A 17,525-nucleotide genomic window follows, 5' to 3' on the forward strand; every position below is an offset into this window, starting at 1 on the left:
AGCCCACCAGGCTCCCCCGTCCCTGGGATTCTCCAGGCAAGAACACTGGAGTGGGTTGCCATTTCCTTCTCCAATGCATGAAAGTGAAAAGTGAAAGTGAAGTCGCTTAGTCGTGTCCGACTCTTAGCGACCCCATGACTGCAGCCTACCAGGCTCCTCCATCCATGGGATTTTCCAGGCAAGGGTACTGGAGTGGGGTGCCATCGCCTTCTCCGCAATAATGTTTACTAAATGATAAATCAATGCCTAAATCATTTCTAAAAAGAAAATAAAGAATATTAATTCAAAGGGTAAAAATTTCTATTGTCTTGCTATATACCCTTTCTTCCTATTCTGCCATATATAACTTTAAAATATCCTTGAAAACTTGGTGTTTCAATGCTTATACTGTGACCAACAAAATACTATCTAATTCTGCTTGGAAAAACCAAGAGCAACAAACTGTGAAGAAGCAGAACCAACAACACATTCCACCAGTAATTTCAGGGGCAGCCTGAACACATTCCACCAATGATTCCCACTATGGAGCTTCTGAGATGCTTTACATGAGGTCAAGGAGACGGTAAGAAGAAAAACTAATACATCTTTGGTGCCCTGAGAATTTTCAAATGTTAATAATGTTTTAAATTCTGGGTAGTACACACAAGTGTTTGCTATATTCTTTCTGGTCTCCTGTACTTTACACTGTCTACAAATTACTGATACAAATTGAAAAGTAATTCCTGGGAATGTGGACCAATTAGAGAAAGTGAAAAGTGAAGTCACTCAGTCGTGTCTGACTCTTTGTGACCCCATAGACTGTAGCCTACAGGCTTCTCCATCCATGGGATTTTCCAGGCAAGAGTACTGGAGTGGGGTGCCATTTCCTTCTCCAGGGGATCTTCCTGGCCCAGGGATCGAACCAGGGTCTCCCGCATTGCAGGCAGATGCTTTACCCTCTGAGCCACAAGAATAAAGAATTTCTGATATTAATTTACTACTAAAGCCTGATCACCATGATTTACCAAGGAATTGTCCTTTAGGGCACAAATATGGAAAACTCCTTTCTGTTTCTTCTTATTAGGTGTAATGATGTAGTGCCAAGGATGGCCTCCAATCTGAAAAGCATTCTCCAGCGAGGACACCTCAAAGAGCAGTGGCGGTGTGTCTGCAGAGATGGGCGAGAGGAATTTGTTAGCTTCTTTGTTCTTGTAGCTTCGGAACATTCATTAACTGAATTCAACCTTTCTTTGCATGTGTCATCTATTAATTTCTACCAATGAAAAATGACTATGTTCAAGGAAATAAAATACAATTTGGAAAGAGGCTTACTGATACGAAAAGGCAAGTAGCAAACAGCTGTTAGGTTATCAGTCAACTTTCTAGACATCCATTTTCAGGATATGTGTGACATGCAGCTGGAGGGCAATAAAGTGGGCTGAAGGTGCCTACGATGGCAAAAAAATGACAAGGTACACGTAATAAAAGCAGTTGCCATTTAATGAGTACCTCGGGTAGATACTATTTCCAACTCTCATAAAAATCCAACCAGGTATTAGGTCTAATAATTCCTTCAAATGTGAGGAAGAGATCTTTCATATTCTAGACTAACAGGTTATATTTAGCAAACTTTACAAGAGAAGTGTTGCTTAAGTTTGTGCAGTAGAAGTGATATGAGTCATACTGAAAGTAACCACTTAGGATGGGCCCTGTGCAGTGGACGTTTCATCAAAGGAGAGTCACTACTACTAGTATTAGGCAAGTTAATTTTAAGGTAATTTACATACATCTTGTCAGCAACCGTCTTTTGGAGGTTGACACCACAAAAGGACCATCTGTTAGTGCTTCCTAGTCCTCTTCTTTGATGATACTTAATTTTATATGGAGTGTAACAGACTTACTTTTGCAGACAAGCATAAACAGAAGGTGCTGCTGCTTCTGAAGACCAGAATTCTTTGGGGAGGGCCCTTATGAGGACACCGCTTGGCCTGTTTGGGAAGGTGGCTAATCTGAGTCCTTTGTTTCTAACTTCAGAGTCTAATCTTTGGTTTATGAGGCCACCACCATCTGTAAAGGCACTTATCTTAGGGAGAGCATTCACTACAGAGTCACACGTTACATATAGAAGTGTGTGCCTGGTTAGGCCTCTCCGTAAGGGCAACTTACTACTTAAAGCTACACAAAGGAGAAAAACAAATAATGAAATGTGAGTTCACAAACTGAAGTCTTCAGGAGAAAGAACAGACAGATACAAACAAATCAAGTACATTTAAAATACCCTTGAAGAAACCTTTCAAGGAAAGGGTGATATTCTTAATACATAAAGAGGTTTTTTTTAAGCAATAAGAAAACTATTGACCCCCCAATAGATAAATGGGCAAAGTACATCAGTCAGTAAATTATGAAAGATATATAAACATCATATGTGATAACATGGTGGCTACCAAATGATGGTAGATGAGGAAATGAATTATGAAGAGAAAAAAGGATAATTAGAGTTTGAATTGGGGGCTAAAATTTTAAATAGGGAAGTTGTAGAGAATATAAAATAGGAAACTCATAATGGAAAAAAAAATTAATGCAAAAAGATGTATTTAAGAAGAAATACTTTTCCCAGAAGTTGCTAAAAATGGCCCCAAAGTAGCATCAGGACTTGGCTCACTACAACTCTGGTGTGTCACCGTTAGCCCCAAGATCCCAAAGTTTGCAAAAAATGGCTGATTTCACACCCTGTGATGAGGAAATCTCAGTATTATTAATAATTACAGGAATATTCTTGTACTTTTTTGTAAGCACAGAAAATTTTAAAAACCTAAATGTCCATAGTAAACTGGTTAAATAAATTTACAATTTATGCATATGAAAGTGAAAGTCACTCAGTCGTGTCCAACTCTTTGTGATCCCATGGACTATTCAGTCTATAGAATTCTTAGGCCAGAATACCGGAGTGGGTAGCTTTTCCCTTCTCCAGGGGATCTTCCCAACCCAGGGATCGAACCCAGGTCTCCCGCATTGCAGGCAGATTTTGTACCAGCTGAGCCACAAAGGAAAGTTACACATATAATGGTATATAAATTCTTAAAACCTCGAGGAGCTTAATTAGCATGTGCACACATATACAGAGGTCTACTCTTTGGCAAAGATAAAACGAGCACTGCATTCAAAAAGTATCAGAAAAGAAATATAAGGAAAACTAAGTTTTCCTTTCATGTGATTCCCTCAGAAGTAACTATCATTTATAATTTTTTCTGTGTGTCCTTCCAGATACTTCAAGCAATCCTCAAAGCATGTGCTCACATCTATATTTTTAACGTATGCATAAGAATATAACACAAATGAGGCTTTTTACACACATAGTTTTGCACTCCTTTTTTCACTTACTAATGTATATTGGAAACTTCTCTATAAAGGACCAAAAATAATTCCTATTTCTTTTTAATAATTAAGTTTATGACACAGCCAAACAATGAAAGAAGACCAATGTCACCTATCAATATATACATTGTTTTCGATCTTTCGTTGTTAGAAAAATGTTATAATTATATGTTTGTCATTTTGTACACATGTGAATATATCTGGGATAAATTAAAAAAAATGGAATTGCTCAAGGAATACATGCATTTAAATTTTTGAAATATATTGACAAATTGTCCTCCACACGGGACTCCAACAATAAACAACTGTGTCTCTTTTATACTTTCACCAATCCTGTTACCTAGCTTTTTGATATTTGAGAATCTAAATAGAAGTATCTCATGGTAGTGCTAACTTGCACTTCTCTTATCAGTGACATTGGGCTTTGTCCTCTCCTAATTAAAAGTCACTTATATTCCTCTTCTTCTGCACAATATCCTTTGCTCATTTTGTTGTTGTTGCTACGTTGTCATTTTTTCTTATTGGCCTGCAGAACTCATACATAGTGAGGCAATTACCCCTTTATAGTGTATGTTGCAAATATGTCCCCTATTTGTTGTTTGAATTTTGGTTGGTTTGTGCTTTTATTTACTTTTGTTTTTTACCATGAAGCACTTTATCTTTATGTAGCCAAATTTAGCAATCTCTTCTTTAATGGCTCTGTGCTTGTGTCAGAAAGGTCTTTTCAACTTTGCAATAAAAGGATTCTCTAAGTTTTCTCACAGAACTTTAAAATCTTTGATCCACCTATTGTTTCTTTAGATGTAAATAGACAGGACTCTAATTTTATTGTTTTCATAAGACCATCTATTAAATAATCCCAATGGAAATTAATATTTGTAATATATTAACATTTAAAAGTGGGTTAGGCTACAGATAACTATTTGCAATGAATCTAAAAAATTATATGGTGAGTGAAAGATGCCAGACAAAAATTACATATCATATGCTTCCATTTATACAAAACTCTAGAAATCTAGAGTGAAAGAAAGTACATTCACTGGTTGCTGAAGACTGGGGATGGAAGGAAATTGACTGGAAAGGGCACTGGGGAACATTTTGGAGTGATTAAAGTATTCTAAATCTTGATTGTAGGAGTGGTTTCATAGATATAAATATTTGGCAAAACTCAAATTGTACAGTTTAAATGGCTGCATTTAAGTGCATGTAAATTACACTTCAAAAGAGTTGATTTTTGAAAAAGCAAGTTATGAAACAGTGTTCACAGTATGATTCTTTTTTGGTTTTAGGCATATATACATTTTAAGATTATCCAAAAAACACAGAGGTGATAGCAACTAATGCCATGCAGGATGACTGTGAGTGTTTTAAACTTTCTCTATTTTTTCATTAATTCCTAATTCTTCTATAATGAAAATAAACTGCTTTGTCTTGAAAAAGTTACTTAACTTTTATACAAATACCTATACAAGTATTTTGTATAGGTTTTACTGATCCTGAAAAACAAATCTAGAGAAATAAACTGGATTTCAGTCAACAGAGTCTGAAAAAATACACAAAGTTTCCAATATAATACGTTACTCCTCTAAGCTAAATGTCTAACAATTACTATATTGTTTTACAGTGGCACATGATTTCACAGATCGTATTTTCAAATGTTATTATTTTAAAGCTGATAAAAGTGAGGCCCATAGAGGTTAAGTAATTTGCTCACTACCATACCACCAATTAGTAGTGGAATTTCATTCTCATAGGAGCAGACCAAGACTGTGATCCCAAGTCCAGTCTTCTCTCTGTAAACAGGGACCAAAATCACAGCACAATCAGAGGCTCCATGAGCTTTCTTTATCACCCTGTTCTTTGTTTTACTTGCTTATTATCTGCATTTCAAAGAGAACAATGCTACCATTTAGGGAAACTCTCTTCAAAATAATACATATTAGTTATCACTGGAGTCTGTAGTTTTCAAATTCTTAACAGATTCCTGCCTTCTGTATTTGTATCAAACATAGTAGGAAATGGCAATCCACTCTAGTGTTCTTGCCTGGGAAATCCCATGGACAAAGGAGCCTGGTGGGCTGCAGTCCATGGGGTCACAAGAGAGTCAGACATCACTGAGTGACTGAGCACATACACAGGAGGCATTGCAAAGGCTGAGTTTTTACAGAACTGCCTAATTCAGCTCGCCCAAGACGCCTAAAAATTTGAGTAGTTTTTAAAATTTTATTTTGAGCTTGGAAAACTGGCTATACTGAACTCTCTCAGTCCTCATACTTTGTTATTTACTAATAAAAAGAACATTTCCTTTCTCACAATTAAGTCTTTCATTTGTTTCTTGATCTGTTGATGATGTAATATTGTATAACAATAGAAAAAAGTTGTATTTTGACCCATATTAGAAAAACCTTTGGAGTTTTACCTAAATATGTTTATTGGTTAGAAGTAAATGTCCGCAACATGATAAAAAATAATTTTTAATGAACTAAGAATAAAGATAAACAAATATTAGGATAACAAAATATATTTTCTTTTTAAATTTACTCATGATTTTTATATCTATCTGCATTAAGTAATCCTTGTATTGATGACATGAACTCTGGTCAGTTATGGTTTATCTGACATACATTGCTCAATTTTATAGCAGTTTTCTTTTCAACAAACTGCTGAATTTGATAAGCTAATTAAATATAGAACATTTTTATATTTATAAAATTGTATATAATTTTCTTTTTTGTGCCTTAATGATCTTTAAGTTGGATTAAATGTCACTGAATTGTAAAACTTCAAGTTCTAAAGGAGCTAAGGTATTATCATTTGCTGCAACTTATTATTCTGTAGATAAGGAAATCAAGACCAGAAAGGTAAAGTCACTTGCCAAAGGTTACAGATCTCTGGCCAAGCAAGGCCCAGCATCCCCAGGCCTTTATTTCAGTGAATAACAGATTTCTGTGAACACTTAGGCAAAAGCAAGGAATACTCTGCATAGGAGCAAAATGAATTGAATTTAGGAAAAAAACATTTGGATGATTACAATTAATCACTATCAATACGACCACTTAATTTTTAAGGTGAAAAAAGTACTATATTGTAGCCATACCTGTGATTTTAATATTACAAGGAATGCCAAAGGGAGCCTCTCCTACAGTTCCAGTAGTCCCACCCCATCTGCATGCACACCCTAAGTCAAGTTTCTGTTGCATGAACTAAAAACAAAACAAAACAAAAACGGTGGCTTTAGCACCTACTTATTTGCTGTCCGGAGAGAGAAAAAAAAATCAAATTTACATGTATATGACAGAGGAAATGTCTTTATTTAAGGGCTTTTCTATTTATCTTCCCACCCCTCTTTTAAAGGTTACTTTGCCTTTCTGCATTTGTACAGTTTTGTAGAGCTGAAATCTATACAAGAGCCTTATGTTAAAAATATCTCATTAAAAAAAATCATACCTCCATCCAAATCTCAAGTTAATCTGAATATGGCAAATTTGAATTTTCTCTACCTGCTTGGTGATGGCTTGGAAGCTATAAAGTCTGACCAGTCCCGAGCTATACATCACAATCAGTATTCCGTGAGACAAGGTGGCATCCGTGACGTTCCCGAAAATCTGAGGGGAAAGGTAGACATCACCTGAGAAAAGACCAGAAGGCCAATCCTCTGAGTTTTCACCGTGGTATGTGTATCTGTTTAATATTCAGTTTACCCTTACAATACTGCTGCCTAACATTCCAACTTCATTATAATTTACGAACTTGCAGCTAAGGTATTTTTAGGGGTGAGTGGTAACCTCCAGGGTCTCAAACTGAAGTACTAATGGGGATTTAATATATATCCTTCAAAATGATGCAGCAGCTTTCATTTACTTCCGTTTTGTCAAAATCTTTTAATAACAAATCCCTTTCCTTATGGACATAGGTGTAAACTGAGCCCATTTAATTCTACCATGCAATATTTGCACGGCTGAATAAATACCGGGACCTTTTCCTTATAAAATATTATTTATAAAGGGACCTTTTTCAGCTAGTGGTGAAAAGATTTGATCTAAGAAAGTAATTCTAATAAAAAACAGCCAACTCGAGAATTTTATCATTACCTTGTTCTTTTTTTTTTTTTAATTTTATTTTATTTTTAAACTTTACATAATTGTATTAGTTTTGCCAAATATCAAAATGAATCTGCCACAAGTATACACAGGTATACCTTGTTCTTTAAACATCTAATACTATTTGATTTTTTAGTCATATAAAAACCAAACATGTTAAAGACCAAATATACACGGAGACATATAACCTAGCTGATCTTGAGTAAGGCTTTGGCTCCTTATTCCCTGTCTCTGTTCTGTGTACTGGATCCTGTTGTGATGCTCCACAGAGCTCTGATAAAGAACTTGATTCTGTGCCTCTTTTAATATTTAACAAAAGCCAACCAACATAGACAAATATTCATAGCAAGGAAAGAACAAGTAGAAACTAAGTGAAAATCTGTTTCAGTTTCCACTCAAGATAAATCACTTAGTAAAGGTTTACTACCCCGGCAAAGAAAGAGCTTCAAGTACATTCTGAACCTGGCCCCTGGGTAGTCTTATTATGCATGGTAAGTGAAAGATGTACTTTAGTTTCAAATAACCACAATCAACATCAAATCCCTCACATGATTATCTTGAACATGTAAGAATAAATAGAAACAATTTATGACTACATTCCTGTTGTAGACTGTAATAAGTATACACAATTACTTAATCCACAAGCGCAAAGAGAACAATTAAATTCATGAGTTGTGTTTTTTGTCATCTCTTAAAAGGATAATTACGGTTTGCTTTGTTTTTGACTAGCCCATGACTTTCTATTCCCTGATCCTTGTTCCCCACTTCGAAAAGAAGGATTTGTGTAATTCAAATGTATTTTCAAATAATGAATGCTAAAATAAAGTAGTCACTCTATTTTAAAACTTGGTTTAATCTCTGGAGTCAAATATAAGTTCAAATTCCAGTTTCTCCATTTACTGCCTTTAAATTTGGGCAGCTGCTTTTAACTTCTTAATTAAAAACTTTACCAAATACCTAATAAACAATTAAACAATAATATCACATCTTAATGTCAAAAAATTAATATTATAATTAAATCAGAAATGAGTTCTTACCTTTTTGTTGATCTCCAGAATCCCTATGAGTGAAAAAGGTAGCACATGGAACACTGCAAGATACAGCAAAACAGGCTGTTGAATGCCTGCCTAAAAGGAAAGACTAAAATCACAGACCGCTCTCAAGAATATATTAACACCACTATTTTCCCAGTGGTTACCAGTGGGTAAAGAGAACAGGCAAGGGATAATACAAGAATTAGGGCATTAAGAAGTACAAACTACTATGTATAAAACAAGCTACAAGGATATACTGTACAACACAGGGAATAACCCAGTATTTTATAATAACTATAGTTGGAGTATGGGCTTCCCAGGTGGCGCTAGGGTAAAGAATCTGCCTGCCAATGCAGGAGACATAAGAGACACGGATTCAATCCCTGGGTGGGGAAGATCCCCTGCAGGAGGAAATGGCAACCCATTCCAGTATTCTTGCCCTGAGAATCCCATAAACAGAGGCCCCTGCGGGGCTAAACAATCTATGGGATCACAAACAATCGGACACAACTGAGTGTCTGAGCACATAAATGGAGTATAACCTTGAAAAATCATGCATCATTACATTGTACACCTGTAATGTACACAATGCAGTACAACAACTATACTTCTATGAAAAATTTTTATAAAAAACTTTTAATTAAAAAAATAAAAACACTCTATTTTCATGAATTGAAAACCACCCTCTATCAAATTGAAAAGTTACTTAAACAGGAAAGCCTACATGTTCAAAATATGTCCACTAAACCTTTAGCCTTTCAGACACTACAAAATACACACACACACAAAAATATATTAAAACAAGCATAACAGTAAGCATTTCTTAACAACACAATATATTTTGTAAAAAACATACTTTATAACAAAATGTATGTATGTACTATGTAATAGATCATGTTATAATGTAAATTAATACATTGAATTATAATATATTATAACACAATTTAATTTATATTATAAATTGGAATTCTAATCATCAAGAGCCTAATCAAAAGACACAGCATTATCATGGTCACATCATTTAGCATTACACTAACATGGCTAAATGAAATAGAAAAAAATATCAACAGTTATAACTTGAGTGATTTCTCTGCTTGAAGAAGGTAGCTTCTTTACTTTGAAGAATAAGGTTTAGTAACTATTTTTCTGCTATGGAATGGAAAGTAATCTGTTAAACAACCTACTTCCCCAGAGTGGCTTGAAGAGAATATTTTAAGTTCATGGTAAACAATTTTGATAGCATGCTCCAGAAACCAAAGATCATTAGTTCTCTCATAACAAATTTTCAGACAAGTTCCTCTGGAAACAAATTCTTTATTTTACTGAATTTTTAAAGATGTCTACCTGTCGGGCCAATGTTGAACCTTTGTTCTGAGCTGACTTGACAGCAATGACTTCTTGAGGAGTGTCCCAGCTCAAATATCTTTTAAAAGAATAAAGAGAAGTTTACTCCTTTAGGTCAGTTTCCTTATACTTCAAATCAAAATATAATAGATATTTTATAAGTGAACAGTTTTCAGTTACTTAAATTATAAAAGTAACTTATTTAAAAAAATAAACAATTAAAAGATCCTCATATGCATTTATTTCTGTTTATATATATATATAATTTTAATCCTTCTGCAGTCTCAATGAATAAAAATTGTACTTGATCTGTCAATATTCAAAACTTAGAAAACGAAAAACCATTCCTAATGTAAAAAAGAAGTTACAAAAAACATTAAAAATATTACATTCACATTTTGCATGCTTATATTCATTCCAAAAACTTACATCTAATTTGTAAAACTCTGAGTTTATAAGTAACAGTTCTTAGATTATACTAGGCAGGTAATTTAACTGCAACAGACTAGCTTTCAGAAAAATCTACCAAAAAATACATCCCACATAAAAAATACTATTTGTAAAAAGTAAATTTTTTTAAAAAGGGTATCTGACAACTACTAGAGGTTAGTTACTTATGAGGAATACAAAGATAAATGACAAAGGGTCTCCATCCTTAGATCTTCAAAAGCAGTCATGAGGAGAGATAAATAGATTTATAAACTGAGATCCACATATACAATGGAAAACTTAAAAAAAAAAATCTTGACATATCCTAGGCCATAAGTCTCAATTTTTCATAATCAAATTTTAAACAACAGAGTCACAGTTAATACCTGAATTTGCAATATGAAGCAAGATATATTTTCTCAAGGACTTTTCCTGTAGTTGCTGATATACGAAGTAGCCAATTATGAGCAGTCAGTGCTATGAGTGAGGATTTATAATCTGATGGATTGGGAAGCATTTCTCCCTTAAAAGAGATAAAACTGAAACTGCTTGATCATGAACAACCTACAGTAATCCATATCCAAAGAAAACAGCTAAACAGTCAAACAAGTAAATTTTAAAAAGAAATATTAGTGAGAAAATAAATAAGATGAGGAAAGATTAAAATTGTGAGAAATGATTTTCATTATTAATTTATTAAGTCAGCTTATTCACACAGAGTGCTTAAGCAGTACCTGAAATAATTATTTTTTCATTTAGTTGCCAAAATTGTGCCTCTTTTGCGACCCCATGGACCGTAGCCTGCCAGGCTCCTCTTTCCATGGGATTTTCCTGGCAAGAATACTGGATGGGTCGCCATTTCCTTCTCCAGAAATAATTATTACTTATTAATTATTAATCATTAAGTATTCAACAAATGTTAGCCAATCATCATCATCGTAACAACAGTAATACAAGTAATACTAATGATGCTGCTATGATAACAATAACAGTTCTTAAAACCAAGTATAACATTAGATAGCATAAGCAATTAAGAGTCATTTCCTAGAACAGATGTTTCTTTATTCCAAGACTTGTTTTCCTATTGATAGAAGTTAAAATGGGAAAAAAGCAATTTATCCCACTAGTCACTGTGGCTCTACTCTAACTCCAAATGGAAAGCTAACATCCAGAATCAAAGCAGCCAAAGAACAGAGATGGACCTAGTTTTAAAGATAATCCTTGACTCCAATGAACTACCCTCCAAAAGGGCACATCTGCCACTGAGGAGCTACCTTAGGGTGGAAGTCTAAGGCAGGAAGAGAAAGAGAAGCCAAGGGTTCTACTTTGATTTGTAGAATAAAAAGGAAGTTCAAAGATGAAAGTTAAGAACAGAGAAGTTAAAATTAATCTAATATTGCTTCGGCTGAAAAGTGAATAGAAAAGAATGCAGGCACATTTATTTTACTTACGTGCCTTAAGATTTGTCTCCTGTTTCAAATGTTAGGGAAAGAAACTAGGTTTTTGTGTGTGTTTGTTTCTTGGTTGTGTGTGTGTGTTTTAACTTATTAGCTACTTAAGTCTTACATTAAAATCATAGGCAATGATGTAATTTTTTTTATTCTTTGATGTCTTATCTCAAGGAATCTCAAGGAATTTTTAAAGTTTTAAAAAATGTATCACCTATATCTTGCCTATTAAAAAAAATTAGGTAGCAAACGTAATAGGTTTGAGCTATTTTCCTAAACTAAAAGTTGTATTTCACACACTGTCTCAGAAGAGAAGTTTAAAGAAAAGAGAAGTTTAAATTTATTTTCACAATGAGTATATTAACAACAATACTATATGCTTTGTTGTTTTTCTCAGTGGAAAATCTTGGTTCACTTCAAATAAGAAGAGCAAAATGTTCAAAGAGAAGTGAGATTAGGAATTAGGTTACTAGAAACTTTATTTTTATAAAGATTGCTCTAAATTTTTGTTGCTTTGCATTGACGTCTTTCAAAATTTTTCTCAATTAAGGAATCTGTCATCCTCTTCCCCTCATCAATGAAAGTGGATTAGAAGGCTTTAGATGTTGGGGGCAAAATAGTTATTTTTAACGTTCAATAAGAAGTTGGGGAAGAAAATGTAGATTTAAAGCTTCTTATTTTTAAAAAGGAAACTTCAATGAAAAGAGTAACTGTCCAGGGAAAACTACAATTTTATGTACAAACAAGTCTTTTTTTTTTCCTTTTAAAGAATTATAATAATAAATGCAAAGCATAGGCTATTAACTTTAAACATTATTTTTGGTCATATATCCTATTTTTCCTAAAAAACAAAACAGCCAGATTAAAAGACTGGATTAACTTGCTGCAGTACTCCTTAAATGTTTCTTACAACACTGATCCCATGGAAAATTAATATTTAGAAATATAACTCAAAATAGGAAGTTCTATGATCAAAAGAGTTGGGAAAATGGTTTGACAATAACCATCCACATTAGTATTATTATAAGTATTAATAGTATTAAAGGCTCTGTGAAGTAATTCTACAAATAAATTTGTTTCCCAACTCCTCTAACAAGGATAAGATGTTAATATCTTATGAAAAAAGTGTTCTGAAAAATACACACAGGGGCAATACAGATCTATGGAATGAGCTTATCTATTATTTTATTTTTCATTTTTATCTTATTATTTCCTAAGAAGATTAATAGAGGAAACCCATAAGAATCCACTTTCAGAGTCATGAAACATAACTCCTGCCCTAAATATTTTATTGTCTCAATATATTAAGTAGAATAATCTCTTAAACATTGAGAATAACTGCAAACTAGCTTATATTGCTTATGAAACCTTTAATCAGTTCATAACATTTTTTAGTTTTCAAGATTAAAAAATGGTATTAAAAGTTAAAAGTATATTCACAGTATTAACATATAAGTTTTTAAGACAGAAGTTACTTCATGAGGAAAAATAAAAATAAAAAATATGCTCTCTTTTTGCTTCCTTTCAAGGTTTAAGAATCGCTATGATACTTAGATGTTTTATTTCTTTATACAATATATTAACAATAAGCAGTTCTTCTAGACTACAAATGCTTTACAAACATGCTACGAAAGCAAATCTTACCACTGGGCATTCCCATAATAAAGCATCTTCTATTTTTTCTGATTTGGAACATTTTGGCATTTCATAAAGTTTTCGTGGCTCTGATGCAACACTGGGGGGAAAAAAGATTATTCTTCTTCATAAATAAAATAGTGTTTGCTTGGATTTCAGCGATTTTTTTAATTCAGAGATTTGGAACACCAAAAATACAACCTGCTGCTTTGCTTTCCTCTTCTTAACTAAATGTCAACATTACTTTTTAATCACAAAATTCATAATACACAATCATAGAAAAAATATCAAATATGTAATAAATTATAATAGCACAAAACTATCCAATATTAATATTTTGGTTCAGTTATTAATATTTTGGCTCATTTCACTCTACTTTTTCTTTATACACTTATACCCACCTGCAGATCATTTTCCAAAATTAGAGCATATTGAATTGTTTCTTTTCCATTTAACATTTACTACCAATATATCTGTTGAATTTCACCTTTATAATCTGTTATTCCAACATTGTGAAATGAAAATTAAAGAGTTCCTTTCTTTCAACTAGTAGTAGAAAACTAGTAGATGAAAAAGATAAAAAAGGAAACTTCCCAAACCAGAAAGAAAAAAGAATTAAAAAAAAAGAACAGAACATCTAAGGACTGTGGGATAATTAGAAAATGTGTAATGTACACATAATGAGAATACCAAAAGAAGAAGAAAGAGAACAAAACAAATGTGGGAGGTATCAAACCAATTATATCAATGATCACTTTAAATGTGAATGGTCTAAAATACACTTGTCAGAAGACAAACTGATAGAGTGAATAAAAAACAAGACTTGAATATGTTATATACAAGTAACCCACTTTAAATATAAAGACAGAGATACAAAAGCAAAGGGATGGAGAAAGATATACCATGCAAATACTAACTTAAAAAAAAAAAGCAAGCAAGCTGGAGTAACCATATTAATATCAGACAAAGTAGACTTCCACACTGAAAATTATCAGGGATAAAGAGTAGAATTATATAATGTGAATGCATCTAACAACACAATGTCAAAATACTGAGACAAAAATGGTGGAATACAAGGAGAAACAGACAAATCCACCACTATACTTAGAGACTTCAAAACAACCTGTCAGTATCTGACAGATCCAACAAGTAGAGTAGGTAAGAATATAGTTGAACTGACCAGTACCGACAATCAGCTGGCTCAAACTGACATCTTTAGACTACTTCAGCAACAATACATTCTTCTCAAGCCCATGTGAAGAGTTCACCATGACAGACTACACTCTGGGTCATAAAATACTAGAATTTAAAAGACTAGAAAAAAATATAAAATATGGTCTCAGACCATAATGGATTTAGGTTAGATACCAATAACAGATAGCTGTAAAATCTCAAAATACTTGGGAGCTTAAATGACACATTTCTAATTAACACAGGGGTCTGGCTTAGTGGTAAAGAATCCACTTGCCAATGAAGGAGACGCAGGTTTGATCCCTGGGTAGGGAAGATCCCCTTGAGTAGGAAATGGCAACCCACTCCAGTATTCTTGCATAGTCGGACATGGCTGAGCAGACTGAGCACAACTGAGGGGATGAGCTCGCACAAAGAAAAAAGTACGAAAAAGTCCGGAGACCTTTTAAATCGAATATACAATGTTTCAACATTTGTGAGACAGGAAAAACTGTGCTTAGAGGAAAATGTATGGCATTTAATATATACTTTAGAAAAGGAGAAATGCTTCTGGGCTGGTGAACACATGAAGATTCAGGAAGAGTGACATGCTCAGAGGGCATAGAATTTCTGTGCTCCTTCCCACATACCTTGTCCTATGCATCTCTTCCATCTGGCTGTTCCTGTGTTATAAAGTTTTATAATAAACTGGTAAACTACTAAAAAGCCAGTCACCAAAAACAAGTCACACACACACAAAAGTCAAGTATTACGTGATTCAATTTTTTTGAAATGCCCACAATGGGTGAACCTACAGAAACAAAGTAGACTAGCAGGTGCATAGGGCTGAGGGTGGAGAAGGTATGGTGGTGACAGCCAAAGAGGAGTGTTTGGGGGTTTTGTGAGGTAATGAAGATGTTTTAAAATTAACTGTAGTGATGGTTGCCTATATGAACCATCAATGGTTCATCAAATCATTTTCACTGAATATGACTTTCAAGGATGCAAAAATTGAATTGTATGCTTTAAATGGGTGAATTATTAAGCTGTTAAATAAGAAAATAACCCTACTTTTTTAGAGGAGCAAACTTAAGTACGGCATGTTTGGAATATGTTTTAAAATATTTAGCAAAGGTATAAAGGAAAAGGATATGGGGACAGATAAGCAAATGTGGCAAAAATCTTGATCCTTTCTGAGTCTAGGTAATAAATGTATGGGGGCTCACTATACTATTTATATATATACTATATAGACTACATTAGCAAGTCTGAAAATTTTCTTTTAAAACAAAGGCAAGTACTTTCAAACCAAAATACAGAAATTCTTCCCTAAAACAGCATCTAATTAGTAGGTACTTGGATCTCCTGACATCTGGTATCCCTTAGGCAGAATAAAATACTACACTGTACTCAGCAATCTGTCATTTTGCCTACATTATAAATTCTCTTTAAATTGGTATTTACACAGATGAAACCTCAGCCTTTAGGTTTAACAAGATGTTAAATTACATGCAGTTTATACTCCACCCTTATTTTGAACCCATTTTTCCATTCTGTTACACTAAGCACTAATGTAGGCATGTGTTTCTATAAAAATTAAAGGTCAACAGTCAAATGAATTACATCAAAAATTTTCACCAAGATACCTGCTGATACAGCACCGATAATTGTTAAAGTATATTCTTCCTCTCTCATAGGCTATAGGTGATTTGGAATGAGTTGTCCAAACATTCTTAAATTTAGTACTTTCCTGAAAAACACAAGGAATTTCGGTTTAGGAAATAACTCATAAGTTTCTACTGTGCACCAATCTTAAACTGGATATTTAAATTTACAGTTTTCAAAATAACTTCAAGTACGTTCTTAAAAAATAGTATGTTCAATTCTTCCTCACTCTGCCCTCACATTTCGGCTTAAGTGGGGTAATTAATTTTTAGAAAAATTGTTTGCAAGATATAAGAAAGTTAAAACTAAAAGCATGTGCTGCTGCTAAGTCGCTTCAGTCTTGTCCGACTCTGTACGACCCCATAGACGGTAGCCCACCAGGCTCCTCCGTCCCTGGGATTCTCCAGGCAAGAATACTGGAGTGGGTTGCCGTTTCCTTCTCCAACGCATGCATGCATGCTAAGTCGCTTCAGTCGGGTCCGACTCTGTGCGACCCGATAGACAGCAGCCCACCAGGCTCCTCTGTCCACAGGGCTCTCTAGGCAAGAACACTGGAGTGGGTTGCCATTTCCTTCTCCATAAAGCATGTGACGGTTCTGCTAATGGCTATTTACTAACCTCCAGTTTCAAGGCCGTGATCACCCTGCCCATCACTTGCGATCTTCTTAAAAGGGAATTATACTGCGTAAATACTGCAGCCCAGCAGTAAGCCTGCCCCTCCCCTACGCCCCCGACCCCCGTCGCCCCGCTGCTCTTCGTTCCCCTCCCGGCCGGCAGGCGGTCACCTGGCACACCAGCGCCCGCAGGATGCCCAGGTTCGTCCTCTGCACCATGCCCGCGTCGCGCGAGAAAAAGCCCAGCGCCCGGCGACTGAGCCGGCCGCACACGTTGGGCTTCTGGCTTGGGCCCATGGAGGCGCGGGCCCGGCAGAGAGGAAGAGGGGCGCGCCCCTTACTCCCGCGCCGGTAAGCGGCCACTATCTCCGAACCTCCTGGCCCCAACTCCTCGAGGAGCCCAGAAAAACTGACACCGGGAGCTGGGCCCGGAAGGGCACAGCTGTGGGGCGAGGGACGACAGTGCCGGCGCCGCCTGAGAGCAGAGATTGGGCAAGGAAAAAAAACCCCTTCCGGGCTGGCCTGGCAAACGCTATCCAGCTCCGAACCCAGCAGCAGACACTGCAACGTACTTAACGCGCAGTCAGCCGAAGCCGTTCACTTGCCGGGAAACGTAGTTCCCAGTGTCCGCAGGGGGAGCCTGGCTTGTACCCAGAACTACAATCCCCATCAGGCAGCGGGCAATGAGCCCTTGCCCAGGCCCCGCCTCCAACCCGCCTCGGTCCCGCCTCC

The 17,525-nt window shown here is 35.2% G+C and overlaps 2 protein-coding genes and 1 long non-coding RNA gene across 12 annotated transcripts in view; 2 read left to right on the forward strand and 1 right to left on the reverse strand.

Annotated features, from left to right (window-relative positions):
* LOC129646305 (uncharacterized) overlaps positions 1–1,330 on the forward strand; it is a 14,029-nt gene extending 12,699 nt beyond the window's left edge. The window contains exon 3 of the long non-coding RNA XR_008711839.1: positions 1,064–1,330. This is a non-coding gene — a long non-coding RNA (uncharacterized LOC129646305). The remainder of the gene's footprint in view (positions 1–1,063) is intronic.
* DCAF17 (DDB1 and CUL4 associated factor 17) overlaps positions 1–17,468 on the reverse strand; it is a 26,661-nt gene extending 9,193 nt beyond the window's left edge. Inside the window, exons 1-10 of one of the 9 annotated variants that reach the window (XM_055572250.1) lie at positions 17,366–17,468; positions 16,161–16,264; positions 14,525–14,628; positions 13,354–13,444; positions 10,648–10,784; positions 9,833–9,911; positions 8,492–8,581; positions 6,855–6,959; positions 6,452–6,557; positions 1,005–1,147 (exon numbers count right to left, since the gene is read on the reverse strand). In XM_055572250.1, coding sequence (XP_055428225.1) covers positions 1,005–1,147; positions 6,452–6,557; positions 6,855–6,959; positions 8,492–8,581; positions 9,833–9,911; positions 10,648–10,784; positions 13,354–13,413 — 720 coding nt within the window. In that variant the 5' untranslated portion in view covers positions 13,414–13,444; positions 14,525–14,628; positions 16,161–16,264; positions 17,366–17,468. The other 8 variants (XM_055572244.1, XM_055572243.1, XM_055572249.1 and 5 more) reach the window with 8 other exon arrangements.
* METTL8 (methyltransferase 8, tRNA N3-cytidine) overlaps positions 7,007–17,525 on the forward strand; it is a 165,407-nt gene continuing 154,888 nt past the window's right edge. For both annotated transcript variants that reach the window (XM_055572253.1, XM_055572254.1), the window contains exon 1: positions 7,007–7,025. The gene's annotated coding sequence lies outside the window, so the exon portion shown is untranslated. The remainder of the gene's footprint in view (positions 7,026–17,525) is intronic.

The sequence above is a fragment of the Bubalus kerabau genome, chromosome 3 (genome assembly GCF_029407905.1).
Source record: "Bubalus kerabau isolate K-KA32 ecotype Philippines breed swamp buffalo chromosome 3, PCC_UOA_SB_1v2, whole genome shotgun sequence".
Lineage (NCBI taxonomy): Eukaryota > Metazoa > Chordata > Mammalia > Artiodactyla > Bovidae > Bubalus > Bubalus kerabau.